Source organism: Rhincodon typus, chromosome 9, assembly GCF_021869965.1.
Source record: "Rhincodon typus isolate 14 chromosome 9, sRhiTyp1.1, whole genome shotgun sequence".
Classification (NCBI taxonomy): Eukaryota; Metazoa; Chordata; class Chondrichthyes; order Orectolobiformes; family Rhincodontidae; genus Rhincodon; species Rhincodon typus.
In genome coordinates this window covers 87,062,877-87,083,928 of record NC_063340.1, presented here as the reverse complement: position 1 = coordinate 87,083,928, position 21,052 = coordinate 87,062,877, and the positions used below count along the sequence as shown (strand labels likewise).

The window sequence follows — 21,052 nt, the reverse complement described above, 5'->3', positions numbered from 1 at the left end:
TTCCGTCCATTGACTCCTTCTATACTTGCCACTGCCTCAGGAAAGCAACCAACATAATCAAAGATCCCTCCCACCCCGGTTATACTCTCTTCCACCCTCTTCTGTCGAGTAGAAGATATAAAAGTTTGAATACATGTACAAATAGATTCAAGAACAGCTTTTTCCCTGCTGTTACAGACTTTTGCATGAACCTCTCAAATGTTAATTCTGGTCTCTCTCTCTGCACCTTCTCTGTGCCTGTAACACTGTTTTCTCCACTCTGTTTTGGTATCCTGATGCACTTTATGTGGTACGTATAGCACACAAAGCAACAGTTTTCACTTTATCTTGATACGTGACAAGAATAAAATCAATCAATCAATAAATCAATACCCCCACATCTTTCTAAACTCCGTTGAGTACACGCTCTGAGTCCTCCTGGAGAAGACCATGGGAAGGATATCCAAGGCCACAAAGAGCCAAACGGGCATGTTTTATTTCATAAACTCTCCTTATGAGACCAGAGGATCAACACCAATCTCCTCAGGCACATCAGGAAAGATTAGAAGCAAACACAGCGAATGCTGGAGAATATCAGTAGGCCTGGTAGCATCTGTGGGAGAGAAAAAAGTTATTGTTTCAAGATTGTTTTGGCTCTTCTTCAGAAGTCTAAAGAACTTTGAAGAAGTGTCATATTGTACTTGAAACATTAACTCTGTTTCTGTCTCCAAAGATGCTGCCAGACCTGCTGAATATCTCCGATATTCTCTGTGTTTGTTACTGTGTTACAGCATCTGCAGGATTTTGTTTTTATTAGAAAGGAAGATTAGACTGTGCCTACCTCTGTTTTCTCCACTTTTCTTCCTAAAGGATCTTCTGAGATCATCACCTCCCTCCCGCTAATCCTCATGTTCATTCACATCACATGACTTGTCCAAATGAAAAATCATGAAGGTAGATAAGTCCCCTAGGGCCTGACAGGATCCACCCCAGGATTTTGAGGGAGACAAGGGAAGACTTTGCTGGGGCATCGACAGAGATCTTTGACAGAGATTCTCTTTAGCCTCAGGTAAGGTCCCAGAAGGCTAGAAAATAGCCAACATTGTTCCTTTGTTTAAGAAAGTACAATAAGGATAATCCAGGAAAATACAGGCCGATGAGCCTTACACTGGTAGGGAAATTATTGGAGAAGATTCTAAGGGGCAGGATTTACTTGCATTTTGAAAAGAATGGACTTGTTGCGATAGTCAGCATGGCTATGTGCAGCGGAAGTCTTGTCTCACAAATTTAATTGAGTTTTTTGATGAGTTTGATTGATGAAGATAGGACAGTGCATGTTGACTACATGGACTTTACTGAAGCATATGCCACATGCCTCATGGGAGGCTGGTCCAGAAGATTAAGCCGCATAGGATCTACAGTGAGTTGGTAAGTTGGATACAGAATCGGCTTGGTCACAGAAGGAAGTTTTGCTTAAACAATTCTGTGCCTTATGGCATGCCATTACTGACTGGTCAACATAAGATGTTCTGTTAACTAGCTATAAAAAGTCATGATTGGATTGTTGGGTGTGCATTGGCTCCATAATAAAACAGTGAGGATGCAAAGTACCATTACGAATTGCAATTAAAAATTTACAGCCATTAACATGGCTCTGTAATTTCCATACACTGCATACACCTAGTAAACCATTAATTGAGCCAATTATTAGTGGAACTCAAGTGTTATTTTCTCTGGTGATGATCATTCAGCTCAGAACCCTGCTCCCACTTTCTCCCCATGCCCTTTGATCCCTTTAGCTCTCATAACTATACCTAACTCCTTCTTGAAAACATTCACTGTTTTGATCACAACTAATTCTGTGGCAGAGAATTCCAAAGGCTCACCACTCTCTGGGTGAAGACAGTTCAAAAGGGAGAGAAACATCCTTTCTGCATCCACCCTGTCAATTCCCTGTAGGATCATTTATGTTTCAATAGATCACCTTCACTCTTCTAAATTCTAGTCCCAATCTGGACAACCTTTCCACAAGGTGTCACCTTGATAAAGGAGTTGAAGTTTGCAATAGGAACAGTGCCAGAAGAGTGTTAACGAGGTGAACGCTGATTAAATGGACTGGCTAAGAAGTCTGCATGGCATTCTGCTGGTGTTCCTCTGACCTAATGTCCTCTCTGACCAGCAACCAGCTGATTGGGAGTTAACATGATGCTGAGAACTTTTAGCACTATTTAAATCATCTTCCACTGAGCACTTGCTATTCGAAGTTTGATGGGGAATCTTGAGGGACCTCAGAAGACTTTCTGAGACACTTTTTTCAAACCCTCACCTAGATGTTAAGCAAACTTTTCTGGGAATTGTCTAAGAACGTCAGCTATAAAGAGTGGGTATTAAACTACACCACATCATTGGGCGCCTTATTAATGTCACAAGCAGAAACAAAGGGATGACCCTGAGCAAGATGAGCTAAGTGTCAATTACAGAGAGGGTTCCTCTCTGTAAGCTGCAGCTAGTTATTTCAAGATTTTCTCTGCAGTTCACCTCATCTGAAACATTAATATTCTTCAGAGCCTTGACACGGTAGATGCAGAAAGGTTGTTTCCCCTTGTTGGAGAGTGTAGGACCAGGGCGCATATTCTCAGAAAAAGGGATCATACATTTAAGATAGAATGAGGCGGAGTTTCTTCACTCAGAAGGTAGTGAATCTGTAGAATTCTTTACCACAGAGTGTAGTTGAGGCTGGGTCATTAACTATGTTCAAGGCTAAGATAAACAGATTCTTAATCAGGAAGGGAATCAAGAGTTATGGGGTTATGCAGGAAAGTGAAGTTGAGGATTATCAGATCAGCCATTATCTCATCGAATAGCAGAGTAGACTTGATGGGCTGAATGGTGTTCTTTTGCTCTAATGTCTTATTCTGTGTGCACCGCACCTCTGTGGCTCTGCACCCATGCTATCTTGTGTTCACGAGCGGCAGAAATATTTGCCACTGCCATGACCTTCTGGGATTCTTGCTGCCAGCACTGTACACCAGGTTAAATGCTGCCAACCTGAAATAGGCCTTCACGGTGCATGTAATGGGAGAGAAACAGAAAGGGCAAGCTTCTCTAGGCACATGGTGGCAAGGGTGACACTTAATTGGAAATAGAATCTCACATTTGTAAATGTATCGCTATTCAACTGTGTGACCAACTGTCATAGTAACTGGAGATACAAGAATGAAGAGACACAGACTACCTATCCTTAGTGCCATTTCGTGTACGAACCTTGTCTGTAGGAGTGCTTTGTGTTTTCCTAATGCCAAGCACAGCATGACGTCTTGTCATTGCTCAAGGCTGACTGCGGCTCTGTCCTCGGGCTGCAATGAAACACAACCCCTGACCGCGAACACCCCAAGTAGCTGACTGACCATGCCAACGCTCCTGGGCTGAGATCAGACGTCCTGGTCTGACAGGCTTAAAAATAGGTAAATTTCCAGGGCTAGACGCATCCCAATTTGATGGGTGAGGCAGGGGAGGATGGGCAGGGGGGCTGGCAATAATTTTCAATACCTCTCTGGCCATGGAGATCTGGAGGACAGCCAATGTGGTACTGTTATTCAAGAAAGGAGCTAGAGAGAAGCCAGGAAACTAAAGGCCAGTCAACCAAATTTCACTGGTAGGGAAACTATTGGAAGTAATTCTAAGGGACAGAATTAATCTGCACTTGAACAGGCAGAGATTCATCAAGAACAGTTAGCATGGTTTTGTTAAGGGTAGGCTATGTCTGACCAGTTTGATTGAATTTTTCAAAGAGATGACCTGGTGTGTAGATGAGTGAAGTGATTTTGATGTAGCCTACTCGGAATTCAGCAAGGTTTTTGCTAAGGTCCTGCATGGGCGACTGATAGTGAAGGTAACAGCATATGGGATCCAAGGAAATTTGGCAAATTGATCCAGAATTGGCTGAGTAACAGGAAGCAGAGGGTGATGGTTGAGGACTGTTTTTGTTCCTGGAATCCTGAGTCCAGTGGGGTTCTGCAGGGATCAGCGCTTGGGGCCCTTGCTGTTTGTGGAATATATAAATGATTTAGACTTGAATGCAGGATAGTTGATCAGCAGGTTCATAGATGATATGAAAGTTCATGGGGTGGTAAGTAGTGAGAGAATATATGGATGGCTGGATAGTTTGTTCAGTGGCAAATTGAATCCAATCCAGACAAGTGCAAGGTGATACACTTCGGCAGGACAAACAAGGCAAGGGAATACATAATGAATGGTTGGACCCTGGGAAGCACAGAGGATCGAAGGGACCTTGGTATGTACACCAGTCCTTAAGGTAGTGGGTCAGGTTGATAAAGTGGTTAAGATGGCACATGGTATACTTGCCTTCAAGAGCTGAGGCTTTTGCCTATGATGGTGGGATCAGTGACCAGAGCACACAGATTGAAGGTGCAGGACAGGAGGTTTAGAGAGAATGTGATGAAAAATGTTTGCACCCAGTGGGTATGATAGGAATCTGGAACTCACTGCCTGTAATGGTGGTAAAGGCAGAAATCCTTATAAAGTATTCAAAATGTTAATTGTGTTTCTGTCTCCACAGATGCAGCCAGACCTGCTGAGTTTCTCTAGCAATTTCTGTTTGTTTCAGATCTCTAGCATCTGCAGTTTTATATCGCATGTGAGTCAAGGTTAAAAGCAGGACAGATAGAGATTGCATTAATGATTTGTATAAGGATTTAATTAAGCAATTGAACAGATAAACAATGAAGTGAAGTTCATTCAAAAAAGAGGCGCTGCATGACAGATAAAAATAATAAGGGTCTGATCCTGAACACAAAAGAACCATAAATAGAGAGAGACTGACAGAAAAAAAGCTGGAACATAAGTTGAGTAATTGGTTTCACTATCCAGCGTGGAAGCATAGCTCATCAAAAAATTCCTAAAGAAGTTGGACAGACTGGAGGAAATGAACTTGAAGGTCCACAGGGATAGTGCAGAGGAATGAGGATGAGCCAGAATGGACTCAATTGGCCAAGATGTCTTTGCTCCAATGACCTGATGATGAATGTTAAACCGCAGTCCGAACAATGAAGTATTTGTGTTCCAGGTTTTTTTGCTGATATGTCATAGTACATCGATTAGAACACAATTGGAATTCGTCTGTGCAATTTTATCACAATGTTTCAATAGAGTACTATGTGTTAAATGGAGAGCAATGGGGCTTCTTCTACTTGAAATGAGAAGGCTAGCGTGTGACGTGGTAGAGGTCCTCAAGATTGTACAAAGGTTTGATAAGTAAGTTATTTCTGCTTGCAGGCGTGACCAAAATAAAGGATCATAAACAAAAGGCAGCCGCCAACAAATCTAACAGAGAACTCAGGAGAAATCTCTTCACCCAGAGGATGGTGAGAACAACAAAGGTCATCATGTCAACTAGTTGAGGTGAAACGCAGCGACAGATTTAAGGGGAACCACGAATGGACACCTAAGAGAAAAGAGAATTGAATGATATTTTCATGGGATTGAATGAATCTTGTATGGAGCCTTGTATGGAACAAAATATCAGCATGGCTTATTGGGCCCAATGGTCTTTTTTCTGCAGAGAGGATATTTTGTAATGTATCACACAGACTGTGAAAGACGGCAGTGCGATTATAAAGACAGGATTAAACATGGTTAAGCTCCTGTCCTGGAGAAGGTGATCAAATGCAGACCTTGATTGAGGTATTCGAGAACTGTTTGTTCCTATTTGGTGCTCCTAGTTAAAAAGCTGTACACATCAGGCCTCTCTGAAATTCAGACAATGTTGAGGTGTACAACTTCCATCTTTTTCAAATTTCAGTCCATTTCAACAATTCCCCCCAACTTTCCGATACACATTCCTATTGAGTGAAGCTCTGTGCACTAGACCACAAGGCTGCAAAAGGCAGGAAAGGGGTTAACGTGGCCACTTACCACACCCACAGGGAATGCCAGGACAGCCATTAACCAGTCTCGGAGAAAGATCAGTTTCCTGAGCTGTCTCTGCTGCTCTCGGTCGTCAGTGCCTTGAGTAAGGAGACTCGAGAGATCTGTCAGTACGCAGATTCCAAAGAACACAGTCTGTATCACCTGTCGAACAAATGACACATGAGTTACTCACTCACACACAGTAAGACTAATATTGGCTTTGACAAATAGGGTAGTGCCAGCATTAAATGATCCACTGATGCCAACATTAATGAAGGCTGGGAGACATGTATAATGGACAGTTGATTCCTGATGTTAAAACTCCCCCAGGAACATTAAAATACTTGCATAGCAAAATGCAACTTATCCCAAATTGCCAACACATTATTGCAACCATGAGCAGGGTCAAGTTGTGAAACCAGTGACTGGTATTTACAGTATGAAAGCTTCACTGTTGACATCATGTGTTGGTGGTTGGGCCAATGGGCCAGAGGAGGCAATGGCCTAGTGGTATTATTGCTGGACTGCTAATCCAGAGACCCGGATAACATTCTGGGGACCTGGGTTTGAATCCTGCCACAGCAGGTGGTGAAATTTGAAGTCAATAAATATCTGGAATTAAGAATCTAATGATGACTGTGAATCCATGGTCGATTGCCAGGAAAAACCCATCTGGTTCACTAATGTTCTTCAGGGAAGGAAACTGCCATCCTTGCCTGGTCTGGCCTACATGTGACTCCAGACACACAGCAATGTGGTTGACTCTGGGCACTTAGGGATGGATGATAAATGCTGGCCTAGCCAGTGACATCCTCATCCGGTTAAAAAAATTTTTAAAAAGCCTCTGTTGCAGCACTTAATGTGTCAACAGGATCAAGAATAAATTGTGGGTTCTGATGCACTCTGGCTGAATTGAACTGTGTGATACTGAGGCATGTAAACTATCTATAACGCAAGATTCATGCTCAGGACAATACAATTGTCACATATAGACAGGGTGGTTAAGAAGGCATTTAGCACACTTGTCTTCATTGCTCAGACCTTTGAGTATAGGAGGTGGGACATCATGTTGAGGTTGTACAGGACATTGGTAAGGCCACTTTTGGAGTATTGTGTGCAGTTCCGGTCACCCTGCTGTAGAAAGGATATTGTTAAGCTGGAGAGTGTTCAGAAAAGATTTACCAGGATGTTGCCTGGAATGAAGGATTTGAGTTATAAGGAGAGGCTGGATAGACTGGGACCTTTTTCACTGGAGTGTAGTACATTGAGGGTGACCTTTTAAAGGTTTATAAAATCATGAAGGGTATAGATAAGGTGAATGGCTACCTTCTGTAGTTTCTTACAGTCCTGGGCAGAGCAGTTGCCATACCAGGCCGTTATGCACCCAAAGAGAATGCTTTCTATGGTGAATCTGTAAAAGTTGGTGAGGGTCCTTGTGTACATGCCGAACTTCCTCAGCTTCCTGAGGAAGAACAGGTGTTGTTGTGCCTTCTTGAACATTGCATCTACGTGGGAGGACAAGGATAGATTGTTGGTTATTGTCCTAGGAACTTCACGCTGTCAACCTTCTCCACCTCAGCTCCATTGACGTACAGGTTCCAGTCTGCACTCAAGGGGAAAAATGGTCACCTTCTCTGCTGATTCTACATCATTGTAGCACAAAATGGCAACTGACATCTTATAAACATCACTGTAGCCTGACTTGCATAATTTAATAAGATTCCTGCATTGATTCAGAAAGCATCAGTGCACTTGGGATGCCCTGAGCAAATTGGTAGCAGATATGACCAGACAGAGAACAGAAGTCCAGCCTGCTCTCTGATTTTTGACCCTTTCCCATCAGAGGGATGGACGCAGTTGAAGTTAGCCCACATGCCTCAAGACACAGCGAATAGGAACCCTTCATTTCAGTTTATTTTCAAATTTCCTGCCTGGAACAATTCATACTGTGCAAGCTGAAAACACTTGACAATTGTCTCCTTCATTGGGTTTGTCATTGTTTATTTAAAAAGAAACAAAATGGATGCAATTTTCCCTGAATGAAATGATTTGCTCCACTGACACCATTTCAGGATATTGCTCATACAGTGTCATCCATCTGAAGACTTTTACCATTACATTCTAAATTCGCATCAGAGCAGACTGGCCTCAAATCTGAAGAAAAAATAGCTCAAGCATTTGTAATATGTTTGGTTTTGTGTTTCTCCTGATAAGCACCTTGGGATGTGTTTCAATGCTAAATGCTATATCAATGCAAGCTGTTGTTGTTGTTGTAGTACCACTGAGAGATCAATTCCACATCAAAAGGGATGTTTTTATGCAACAGCTTTGGGGAGTTTTGATCCAAATTCTGCACAATGTGCAGATGCACTGCATTTGTCTGAACGAAGAGATGAAGCAACCAATAGACCAGCGCTTGCTGCCAATTGCAACTGGTTAAAGCTTGTGGAAGTGATAGTGTCCCTACTTCTGAGCTAGGAGGCCTGGGAATGAGAATCTTAACAAAGGAGGGTGGAAAAATAGACTAACCACATTCTATAAAATATGGAACAGAATTGAGTGCCAGGCGCTCTCCACCAATGAGTAAACACAAGGTAGTCATCCACACAAATAACAAAGACCATTTGTTTCCAAGGCAATCTATCAACAATGTCTCTTTTCTTGGACAGTCTCACAATAGATCAAGTTACTAAAAGAAATAGTCACAGCCCTATCATGTTAAGACCCATCTCTAGGTTGTTTCCCTTTAAAAGTTTTGACTAACAGGACAACCATCTCAAAGGATCATCATCACCCAGAGAAATGATGGTGAAATAACTCCACAAAGGCTGGTATCCCTTCACTAAGTCACCCTTTATATACATATGCATAGTACATGACACTGACCCAGGTCGCTGAGAACTGGCTCCTAGAGTGAGCAGAAACCATTGGCATTCCTGTTTGTGTCTGTCAGCCAGGCTCCCTGATTGGACCAGATTAACAGCCTCAATCAGGGAGATCATATTCTATGAGGTTCAACTGGCTGAAATCACTAAAGCAGAGAGAGAGAAGAATTTCTGCAATTTTGTTGGCCAAACATTAAATATAAATAGAAATAGGCAGCCACTCATTTCTTTACTAGGAAGAATTCATCTTATTTGCCCTTGAGATGGTGGTGGTGAGTTGCCCTCTTAAACCGTTGTAGTCTGTGTGCTGTAGGTAGATATGCAATGCTGTTGGGTGGGGAGGTGTTTCAGGATTTTGACCTAGCAACACTGAAGGAATGAGGATATACCTCCAAGTCTGGATGGTAAGTGGCTTGGAGAGGAACTTGCAGTTGGTAGTAAGGGTAAGGGGCAGGGTGAGGCGAGGGTTATCCCACGTATCTGCTGCCATTGCCCTTCTATATAGTAGAAGTTGCGAGCTTGGGAGGTGCTGTCAAAGGTGCATTAGAGGGTTCTTGCTATGTATCTTGTGTACGGTACACACTGCTGCAACTCTGCAACGTTGGAGTGGGTATTGAAGTTGGCAGGTGGGACCGAATCAAGTGGGCTACATCGTCCTAAATAGTGTCAACCTTCCTAAGTGTCGTTGGGATTGCAATCATCTAGACTGTGGAATGGAGGAGAATGGATTTATCAGTTCTGACAAAAGATCATTGACCAGAAACATAAACTCCGTTTCTCTCTTCACAGATACTGTCAGTCCTGCTGAGCATTTACACCAACTTCAATCTTATAGCACCTGCAAGGTTTGCTTTGATAAGAGAGTGGGATGTGATGGAATGTGTGTTCTGTTGGGATGAGGGAGGGGAGTAAGACCAATGTTAATTGATGGGGTTTTGAGAACATGTCTGTTTTGAGCTTGGAGCAGTTTGACCTGAAAAACATGTTGAAAATTTATAATGAAATGCTTCATTTCCATGTAACAAGACTGAAATGACTTCTAAACTAAGAAATTCATTGAGTTCAGCCAGTCTATGTATGAAAAAAACTCATTAGAACTAATTTATTAATTTTGGAAAAGTCATTTAAATTCTCCTTACATTTCTTTACAAGTTAACTTTAATATAATTATGCAGCATTGTGTAAACTGTCATATGGAAAAATGCGTAAAAATTAACTTTTTGCAGTGAATGGTTAGATTCATAAAGACTTGATACCAATGCTGTCACTTAGCACCCAGCATCTAGAGAATAAATAAGCCAGAAGCAAGCATGCATTGCCATGTGAGAACCTTATATGGATTGTGCAGGCCATTAAACAATGCAGGGAGTCATGCACAGTGAAGGGAAATTGGAGAGAACATTGCCTAAGATACTCAGATCAGAAAAACAGTACAATTAAATGGTTGCCGAACATCAACAACAACTTGTATTCATACAGCACCATTAAAACAAGCATTGCTAAAAATGTGCTTTTTGTCTTGGATGCAAGGGACAGGGATACAAGAAATCAAACTTTGAAAGGAAACACCAATTTATACAGTAGAAGTACAGGGTGCTGATTGGTTGGATCAAGTTTGGCATGGAGATGCCAGGGTATCTGTTAACTGTGAATCTTCGCTGGCTAACTAGCCTCAGACTGGACAGGTAGGATCTGATTGGTCAGGATGTCGCTATGGGGAATGCTACAGTGATTGGCAGTTTCCATAATTCTTTTCCAATGAACATGGTGCAATTTATACACAAACCCCTTTTTATCTACACTGAATAGAGTCCCTTATGTGAGAAAACGTGTAGCCACTGACGCATGTAGCCGAAATGCATGGGGGCCCAAGTGATAATCTTAAATTTAACATCATGCAATATCCTGAAACCCTTTGCAGAAGTGTCATCAATCAAGATATAATGGTGAGTCACCTCTGGTGAAATTAGGATAGGAAACTAAAAGCACAGTCAAAGAGGCACAATTTACAGAGCTAAATTTGGAAAGGTCAATTAACTAGAGTAAAACAAAGAACTGTGGATGCTGAAAATCTAAAACAAAACCAGAAATTTCTGGAGAAACTCTGCAGGTCTGGCAGCATCTGTGGGAGAGAAACAGGATTGACATTTTGAGTCCAGTGACCCTTCTTCAGGACTGATAGTCACCATCACAGAACTATTGCAATTTACAGAGTGTTTGGAAGGGGGACGGAGTGGTTAAAAGGTGGATTGGTTCAGGGAGGAGTTTTCAGAGTTTAGGATGTGGACAGCACTGTACTTGATTCAATTAAGTTGCCTGCAAACATAGCACAGCAAGGAAATAGGATAGAAAAGGCCCTGAGGGGAAAAAAAACATAATTTTCCAATGATACGCCCTGCTGGCGATAAACCTTGTCTTTGGATTTTGAAAATCTAGTCAAATATTATGCACCATTTTTTTCCCATTGATTATATAGAGAATGTGGTCAGATGTTCAGTGAGTGAGTTTTCCTGTTGACAGCTCATTCACAATAAGAATCGACAGTAATCTTTCCAACAACAAGAACCCAAATGGTAGGCAGTGACGAGTGGGATACCACAGGTAGATCCAGTTATATATATCAGGGAATGAAATGTAATATTTCCAAGGTTGCACATGACACAAAGCTGGGTGGGATGGTGAACTGTGAAGAGGATGCAGAGAGGCTTCAGTGAGAATTGGTCAAGTTGAGTGAGTGGGTAATTGTATGGCAGGTGATGGAGGAGATAGATATAGTTCTTAGGGCTAAAGGAATCAAAAGGTCCGGGGAGAAACCAGGAACATAGTACTGAATTGGATGATCAACCATGATCATATTGAATGGTGGACCAAGCTTGAAGGGCTGAATGGCCTTCTCCCATTACTATTTTCTATATTTCTAGAAAGTATAATGTGGAGAAATGCAAGGTTATCTATTTTGTTAACAAAAACAGGAAGATAGATTATTGCCTGAAAGGTGACAGATGAGGAAAGGGGTTGGCGTCACAAGTTCTGGGTGTCCTTGTGCACCAGTCACTGAAGGTAAACACTGCAGGTGCAGCAGGCAATGAAGAAGGTAAATGGTATGTTGATTTTCATACTGAGAGGATTCGAGAACAGGATCAGGGATGTCTTGCTGCGATTATACAGGGCCTTAGTGAGACCACACCTGGAGTGTTGTGTGCAGTTTTGATCTCCTTTTCTGAGGAAGGATGTTCTGGTGATAGAGAGACTGCAACAGAGGTTTACTGGACTGATTCCTGAGATGGCAGGGTTGACATATGAGGAGAGACTGGATCAGTCAGGACTATATTAGAAGAGTGAGGGGGAATCTCATAGAAACCTATAAACTTCTAACAGGACTAGAAAAGGTAAATGCAAGAAGAATGTTCCCAATTACTGGGAAGTCCAGAAAGAGGTGTCATAGAATAAGGATTTGGTGTGGGATATTTAGGACTGAAATGAGGAGAAATGTCTTCCCAGAGAGTGTTGAGCCTGTGGAATTCTCTGCCACAGAAAGTGGTTGAGGCCAGAACATTGCATGTTTCCAAGAAGGAGTTAGATAGAGTTCTTATGACTAAAGGGATCAAAGAGCACGGGGAGAAAGAGGGAACAGGGTACTGAGTTATGATCAGCCATGATCCTATTGAATGGCAGAGCAAGCTTCAAGGGCTGAATGGCCTACTCCTGCTCTTATTTTCAATGTCACTAGTAAATTGTATTTATGTAGACCCACCTAACCATACTGTAGTAAAACATCCCAAAAACCTGTAAAGGGGAGTTATCAAATAGAATTTAACATTGAGCAATTCAAGGAGATATTATTACAAGCGATTAAGCTGAATCAAAATGTAGATTTTAAGAAACCTCCCAAGTAAGGAAAGAGGAGTAGGACAGAGATAGATTTTAAAGAGGGAATTCCAGAGCTCAGGGACCAGGCAGCTGAAGATGGAACCAATCCCAACATCCCAAAAAAAATGCTTAAAATTGACGATATGCATTAAAGAGGCCTGAACTGGGAAGACTGCAGGACTGTCAGAGGCTTGTATTTCAAGATAGACATCAAGGGACAGTCATCCTGGGTGACTTCCAGAGATCTCCCGCTGTCCAGTGATGATGCATTATTGACGAAGACCTACATTTTGGAGTGAAAATAACACAAGGGGTCAAGACAAATGAATATGAAAGCAAAGTGTGGAACAAAACTTTAAAAATGACTTGATAAATCCTTGATTTTTTGATAAACAACCTAAACTGACCCCTTATCCATTCCACCTTGTGGTCCATCTCTCATATGTCCTTCCTCTGCCTGCTTGAATGGATGTGTATCACAACCCCAGGTATGTAATATTCCTGGCCTCATGTTTTGCTGACCTTGTTTTCTAATCCTCGCGCAACTGACCATACATTTCATAGGATAGAATCCCTACAGTGTGGAAGCAGGCCATTCAGCCCATCAAGTCCATACTGACCCCCTGAAGAGTATCCCACTCAGACCCAACCCACTACCCTATCCCTGCATTTCCCATGACTATCCTACTTAGCCTACACACCCCTGGACACTATGAACCATTTAGCATGGCTGATCCACCTGACCTGCTCATCCTTGGACTGTGGGAGGAAACCAGAGCACCCATAGTAAACCCACACAAAGACAGGGAGAATGTGTAAACTCCACACCGTTTCTTATAAGCTGACAATTTATTTGAGATCTGTAGTGCGGGCGACAGAGCTATGAGTGGAAAGAGCACAGAAATGCATCATTGAGACAGGGAGTAGCATTAGCACATTCTTTTGTTTTGAGTAATATCTGAAAAGTTGAACGAAATCCCCAAGCAACGCTCTGGAACTGCCTGTACTGTTTGGGGAAGGCGCGCTGCGCAGTGTTAAAACAACTGAGCTGATGACATAAATGTTGGAAGTCAGAAAGGAAGTATGAAACCAAAGCTGAGGGCGACTAATGGTGCAGAGGATGGGTTGGGATGAGGTCAAGTTACAAAGTGGGAATCCAAAGGATTATTCTTTCTGTTGTTTCAAAAGCTGAGGAGCAGCGAAGAAAAATATTACATGGGATATGCAGCACAGAAAGAGACCATTCACTCCCAGCCAGTCCATATTTGTATTCATAAGAACACAAGAACATAAGAAATAGGAGCAGGAGTAGGCCACCTGGCCCATTGAGCCTGCTCCACCATTCAATAAGATCATGGCCGATCTTTTCATGGACTCAGCTCCACTTACCCACCCACTCACCATTACCCTTAATTCCTTTACTGTTCAAAAGTCTATCCATTTTTGCCTTAAAAAACATTCAATGAGGTAGTCTCAACTGCTTCACTGGGCAGGGAATTCCACAGATTCATAACCCTTTGTTCCTCCTCAACTCAGCCCTAAATCTGCTCTCCCTTATTTTGAGGCAATGCTCCTGAATTCTTGTCTCACCTGCCAGTGGAAACAACCTCCTTGCTTCTCTCTTATCTATTCCCTTCATAATTTGATATGTTTCTGTATAATTCCCCCTCATTCATCTAAATTCCAAGAGTAGAGTCCCAATCTACTCAATCTTTACTCATAAACCAACCCTCCATGCTCCTCCGTCCCATCATTCCTCATATAAATCTACTTTTCCCTTCCCCTTCATACCCTTGTTTAGATTCTATAAGGGAATCAATACCATTTGCTTCAGCTGGGGATTGGTTAGTTCAGTTGGCTGAATGGCAGAGCAGGCTCGAGGGGTGAATGGCCTACTCCCCTTTCTATTTCTTACGGCCTTACAGTCAGTTTGTGACAGTTTTTTTTATTTTCTCATGTGTGTGTCACTGGCTGAGCCAGCATTTACTGCCCATCCCTAGCTGCCCCTTAAGAAGGTGGTGGTGAGCTGCCTTCTTGAACTGCTGCAGCCCACGTGCTGTAGGTAAACTCACAATGCCCTTAGGAAGGGAGTTCCAGGATTTCAACTCAGCAACAGTGAAGGAACAGTGATATATTTCTAAGTCAGGATAGTGAGTGGTTTGAAGGGGAGTTTGCAGGTTATATCTGTTGCCCTTGTTCTTCTAGATGGAAATGATTATAGGTTTGGAAGGTGCTGTCTGAGGATCTTTGGTGAATTTCTGCAGAGCATCTTGTAGATAGTACACACTGCTGCTACTGAGTATCGGTGGTGGAGGGAGTGGATGTTTGTGGATGTGGTGCCAATCAAGCGGGCTGCTTTGTCCTGGATGGTGTCAAGCTTCTTGAGTGTTGCTGGGGCTGCAGTCATCCAGGCAAGTGGGAAGTATTCCATCACACTCCTGACTTGTGCCTTGTAGATGGTGGACAGGCTTTGAGAAATTAGCAAGTGAATTATTCACTGCATTATTCCTAGCCTCTGACCTGCTTTTGTAACTATTGCATTTATATGGCGAGTCCAGTTGAGTTTTGGGTCCATGGTAACCCCCAAGATGTTGATAGTGTGGATTCAACATCCTGGGAGTAATCATTGACCAGAAACTCAACCAGACTCACTGTATAGTGATGTCCAACAGCCCAAATCTAATTCCCACTCCAACTCAGGTCACTATAAAGGTCAATCTTCTCAAACTTGCCCCTCACCTGAGGTGTAGTGATCCCCAGATTAAACTCATTTCAAAAACCTCTCTCTCTGAAGAGAAAGTAGGCCTCTGGACCTCTGGAACTGCAGTGACCTCACCTCATTCCATATGGTGATGAACACCACATTTTGCCAACTCTTTGGGAGAAGTTCCTTCTGAATTCTTGATTGCATTTCTTGACAACTATTGAAGTTCTCAGTTCTACTGTTCTGCACAAGAGGAAGTGTTCTCTCTGTCTCCACTTCCACGTAATCTTGCTTAATTTTAAAGATCCTCATTAGGTCACCTTTCTCTTCTCAAGAAAAAGGAGACATCGTCTATCAACCATTTCCTGCTGTGTATTCTTTTTAATGTTCATTCATAAGACATGGGCATCACTGGCTGAGCCAACATTCATTATCCATTTCCTAACTGCCCTTGAACTGGCTCGTTAGGGCCATTTCAGAAGGGCGTTCGGAGTTGGCCACATTGTTGTGGGTCTGGAGTCACATGTAGGCCTGACCAGGCCAGGACGACAGATTTCCTTCACTAAAGGACATTAGTGAACCAGATGGGACCTTACAGCGGTGAACAACGGTTTCGTGGGCACCATCAGGGACACTTTTAATGAGCTTGCTTTGAATTTCCACAGCCACATCGTTCTTGTTAATTTTCTCCGCAACCTCTTCAGTGCCTCATTAATTTTTTTTTAACAACATAGTATTCAGAACTGTACACAGTACTTTCACTGTGGTCTAACCAAGTTTCGATCCAGGTTTGGCAAAACTTTGGTCCTTTTCAATTCACCGTGAATTGAAGACTGAGACACTTAACTGAGAACACAGGATGACTGAGTGCACAACTACATAAAGACATTTTAATTTACAAAAATATATAGTGTTTGAAAATACGATTTTAGAAATGTTATCTATCGGCATGTTATTCAGTTAGGCAAGTCTGAAAGAGGATACATCAGTGGTGCTACATTGAGAGCATTAAAAATAAAAATGGATGAGTCATAGAACTTCAGAAAATCTAAATAATTCTAAAGTGCCTGGAGCTCAGTTTTAAGAATCGAGAGAATGTCGGCTTAAGAATGACAGGATGTCAACATAACAGTCACAGGGAACAAGATCATTATTAAGATGCTGCTTATAGCTGAAATGGCTTTGGAACCTTTTCCTATAATCAAGTCTGCTTCACATGTGACAGTATGTATTTATGCTGCTGCGTTGGTGCATAAAAATTCATTCTTGGAATGTGGGCGTTGTTGGCAAAGCCAGTATTTATTGCCCATCCACAAAACCCTCAGGGATATGACAGTGAGCCACTTTCCAGAACTGCTCAGTTCACGTCAAGGTGCTACCAGAGTGCTGTCAGTAGCAAGCGTCAAGATTTTGATCCAAGTGACCGTAAAGGATCGGTGATGTATTGCCAACTCCATTGAGGTGTGGCTGCCAATCATAGAATGTTACAGCACCAGAGAAGGCCAGTCAACCCATCAAGCCTGCACTCGTTTTTTCAAAGAGACTTTGAATGGATTCTGGAGATGGTGATGGACCCATTTACCTTTCCAACGACCAATTTGTCTTCAAGTTCTTATCCTCTCATTGGCTAATGCCAGACTGGATAGAAAGGGTTAGTAAGGCATTCCCATTGCCTCAATCCACCCATCCCCATCATCAACACAAATGTCAGATTTGACTGGCTTTCTTCAGTTCTGTAGAAGAGTCACCAGACTCGAAACATTAGCTCTGTTTCTCTCTCCACAGATGCTACCTGACCTGCTGAGTTTCTCCAGCAATTTCTGTTTCTCTTCCAGAAAACTTGAAAGGGTTCAGAAAAGATTTACAAGAATGTTGCCAGGGTTGGAGAGTTTGAGCTATAGGGAGAGGCTGATTAGGATGGGGCTATATTCCCTGGAGCGTTGGAGGCTGAGGGAGGGGCCTGGATAGGGTGTATGGTCAAGGTCTTTTCCCCAGGGTAGGGGAGTCCAAAACTAGAGGCCTGTGGCTTAAGGTGAGAGGGGAAAGATTTAAAAGGCGCCTAAGGGCAACTTTTTCACGCAGAGGATAGTGCGTGTATGGAATAAAATGCCAGATGAAGTGGTGCAATGAAATGCCAGAGGAAGTGGTGGAGGCTGGTACAATTACAACATTTAAAAGGCATCTGGATGGGTACACGAAGTGGAAGAATTCAGAGGGATACATACCAAATACTGGCAAATGGGACTAGATTAATTTAGGATATCTGGTCGGCATGGACGAGTTGGACCAAAGGGTCTGTTTCCATGCTGTACATCTCTATGGCTCTATCACTCTAAAAGCATGGGGCCTGCTTCTTGAGTGTGCGTTCATGATTCAAAGCTTTGTTAAAATCGAGGTGGGCAATTGTAGTGGTACCCACCTCAAAGGGAAATGAGATGTCGGCATCCTGGGTTGATGCAATGCAAAGCGAGAGATGCTGCCAACTGCAGTCACAACAACCATGTGCCCATCAGCTGATTAACAACAAAAACCTGGAAGATTTTAAATTGGTATGACTCAGAGAATCATTACCTGAGGGGGCTGGGCTGTCAGGGAAGTCAGCAAAATGATTAAAATTATAATGCTAGCCTAGACTGTCAGTGGGCAATTGGGAAGGTAATTGGAATGTTGGCCTTTCATTCAAAGGGAATGGAGTATAAAACAAATTGTAGGAGAGATGATGGCCTAGTGGTATTAATGCTAGACTATTAATTCTTTTTGATGAATTCATGGGATATGGGTGTTACTAGCCAGTATTCATTGTCCATTATTAGTTGCCTTAGGATAGTTAAGAGTCAACCACATTGCTGTGGGTTTGGAGTTACATGTAGACCAGACCAGCTAAGGATGGCAGATTTCCTTCCCTAAAGAACATTAGTGACCCAGATGGGTTTTTCCCTCACAATTGTCCATGGTTACATGGTCATCATTAGACTCTTAGTTCCAGGTTATTAATGAATTCAAATTCCACAATCTACCATGTGGCAAGGTTTGGGCCCAGATCCGCAGAATGTTACCTGAGTCTCGGGAATAATAGTCTAGCGATAACACCACTAGGCTATCACCTCCCGTCCTGAGACCAAGGTAATGTTCTGGGGACTCAGACTTTAGTACTGCAATGGCAGATGTTGGAATTTAATTTCAATATAAACCTGGAATTAAGAGACTCATGATGACAATTGTCGATTATTGGAAAAGCCCACCTGGCTCACTCATGTCTTTTAGGGAAGGAAACTGCCATCCTTACACAGTCTGGACAAATGTGACTCCAGACCCACAGCCATGTGATTGACTTTTAACTGTCCTCTGGGCAATTATGGATGGTCAATAAATGCTGACATCCCGTCAATGAATAACAAAAAATTGAGGTAGCACTGAAACTATTCAGGGCACTGGTCAGACCACATCTGAAATTCTGTGAACAGTTTTGAGCACCACACCCCAGTCCCCGTGTATCTAAGGAGAGATGTGCAGGCATTGGAGACAGGCCAGAGAAGGTTCACTAAGTTGATTCCAGGTATAGACGGACTGTTTCATGTGATGAGGTTGGATACATCGGAGTTTAGAAGGTTTACGGGCACAGGATGGATAAGGTAGATGCTGAGAGATTGTTCCTTCTTGTGGGATAGTTTAGGATCAGAGGATATAACCTCAGAGTAAGGGGTTGCCCATTTAAAACGGAGATGTGGAGGATATTTTTTCCTCTCAGAGACTAATGAATCTGCGGAATTCTTTACCACAGAAGGCTATCAAGGCTGGGACATTGACTGTATTCAAGGCTGAAATTTCTAGTTGGTAAGGCAAACAAAGGTTTGGGGAAAAGGCAGGAAAATGGACTCAGTGAAAATTTGCAGGTCAGGTTGTGGATGTGGTTGTTCGTTTGCTCGCTGGGCCAGCTATTCCTTGGTGCGCAGACGTTTTGTCACCTTCCTAGGGAACATCATCAGTGCGACCTCTAATCGAAGCATTGGTATTCTTCTCCGTTCCAAATTTATATGATCCTCTGGTATGGTGGGTCTCGTCACTTCCGGTTTAAAATGTGATGATGTTGGCTAGAACGGTAATGAAGTACCTGTACACCACGGAACAACTGGCTCGGCTAACAAATGAACAACCGCAGGAAAGTGGAGTTGAGGATGAACAGATCAGCCGTGATCTCACTGAATGTTGGAGCAGACTCAATGGGCTGAGTGGCGTATCTGAGAACTAGGATCATACCATTTAGGAGAGATATTAGGAAACACTTCTACACAAAGGGTGGTAGAAATTTGGAACTCTTCCACAAATGGCAGTCGGGCATATTTTTTAAGGTAAGAGGAGAAAGATTTTAAAAGGACGTGGAGGCAACTTTTTTTAAACAGAGGGTGGTTGGTGTGTGGAACGAACTCCCAGAGGAAGTGGTGAATGCAGGTACAGTTATAGAATTTAAAAGACATTTGGGTAAGTACATGAATAGGAAAGATTTGCAGGGATATGGGCCAAGTACAGGCAGGTGCGACAAGGTTAATTTGGGTTTACGGTCGGTATGGACTGGTTGGACCGAAAGGTCAGTTTCTGTGCTCTTATGACTCTATGCAAGATCAGTTGTTAGTTTTATATCTGAGATGGACTTTTTGTTAAGCAAAAGTGTAAGGGAAATGGGCCAACAGTACATATGTGGTGTTAGGCTACAGATTAGCCATGATCTCATTGAATGGCAGAATAGACTTGAGTGGTTGAATGGCCTGCTCCTTTTCCTCTCTTCATATCTCAAAGGTTCATTCCAGCCTGTGGAGAGTATGGAATCCTGCTGGGAAGGAACAGAAGGTACCAAGGCTTCAGATGATTCATACATTCCTGAGGTTTGATTTCCTGGAGTGCTCCTGGATTTATCTTGATAGGCACACAAATCTTTTATTTTTTTTCATAAATATCTGTGTGTATTATTCAGCCAAAGGAATTTTTATTGTTAAAGATGAGAGCTTAATGCTTTCCAGAGAACGTTTACCACTTTATGATTAATAAAGACTGACTTGCCAATGGTCCTCCAGCATTTACTGGTGGGAGTCTGCAAATTGAAGTGTGTTCCCTTCAACCTTGAGAAACAATGAGTAAAATACACCACTACTTGGTTGAAATACTCCTGGCCTATTTTGGGACTGCTTTACAGAAGTAGATCATTCTCAATCCAAAATCTTGCTGAGATACTCTGTCAGTGCAACAAGGCTGATTCTCCATGGCAACCTGGACCAAATTACTGAACACTGGATTCCAGCAGTCAATGTTTAAGTCCTCCAGATTACCCTTCCCTCCCACACACACAATGCACTAGCATTGTTAACATGTAATGGCATATTTCTGTGGCAGTTCAGCTCAGTGGTAACACTTGTATTTTTATATTAAAAAAACCTCCAACTTAAGGTTTGCATTAATTATGTCCTTGGGGTATAAACTTCAGGATGCTTAGAATGATGAAGGGAAGGTTCTGGGATGTACTGGGTACGTCCCTGCCTCTGAGCAGAAAGCTCCCAAGTTCAAGTTCCCACTCTAGCGCTTAATGGCCAAGAAAGGTGTGTTCATAACGTATCAGAGATAGTAGGAACCGCAGATGCTGGAAAATCTGAGATAACAAGGTGTAGAGCTGGATGAACACAGTAGGCCAAGCAGC

At 42.5% G+C, this 21,052-nt stretch overlaps 1 protein-coding gene across 1 annotated transcript in view; it reads right to left on the bottom strand.

Moving 5' to 3' along the window:
- aig1 (androgen-induced 1 (H. sapiens)) overlaps positions 1–21,052 on the bottom strand; it is a 112,812-nt gene that overhangs the window by 64,262 nt on the left and 27,498 nt on the right. The window contains exon 2 of the mRNA XM_048601388.1: positions 5,914–6,069. Coding sequence (XP_048457345.1) covers positions 5,914–6,069 — 156 coding nt within the window. The remainder of the gene's footprint in view (positions 1–5,913; positions 6,070–21,052) is intronic.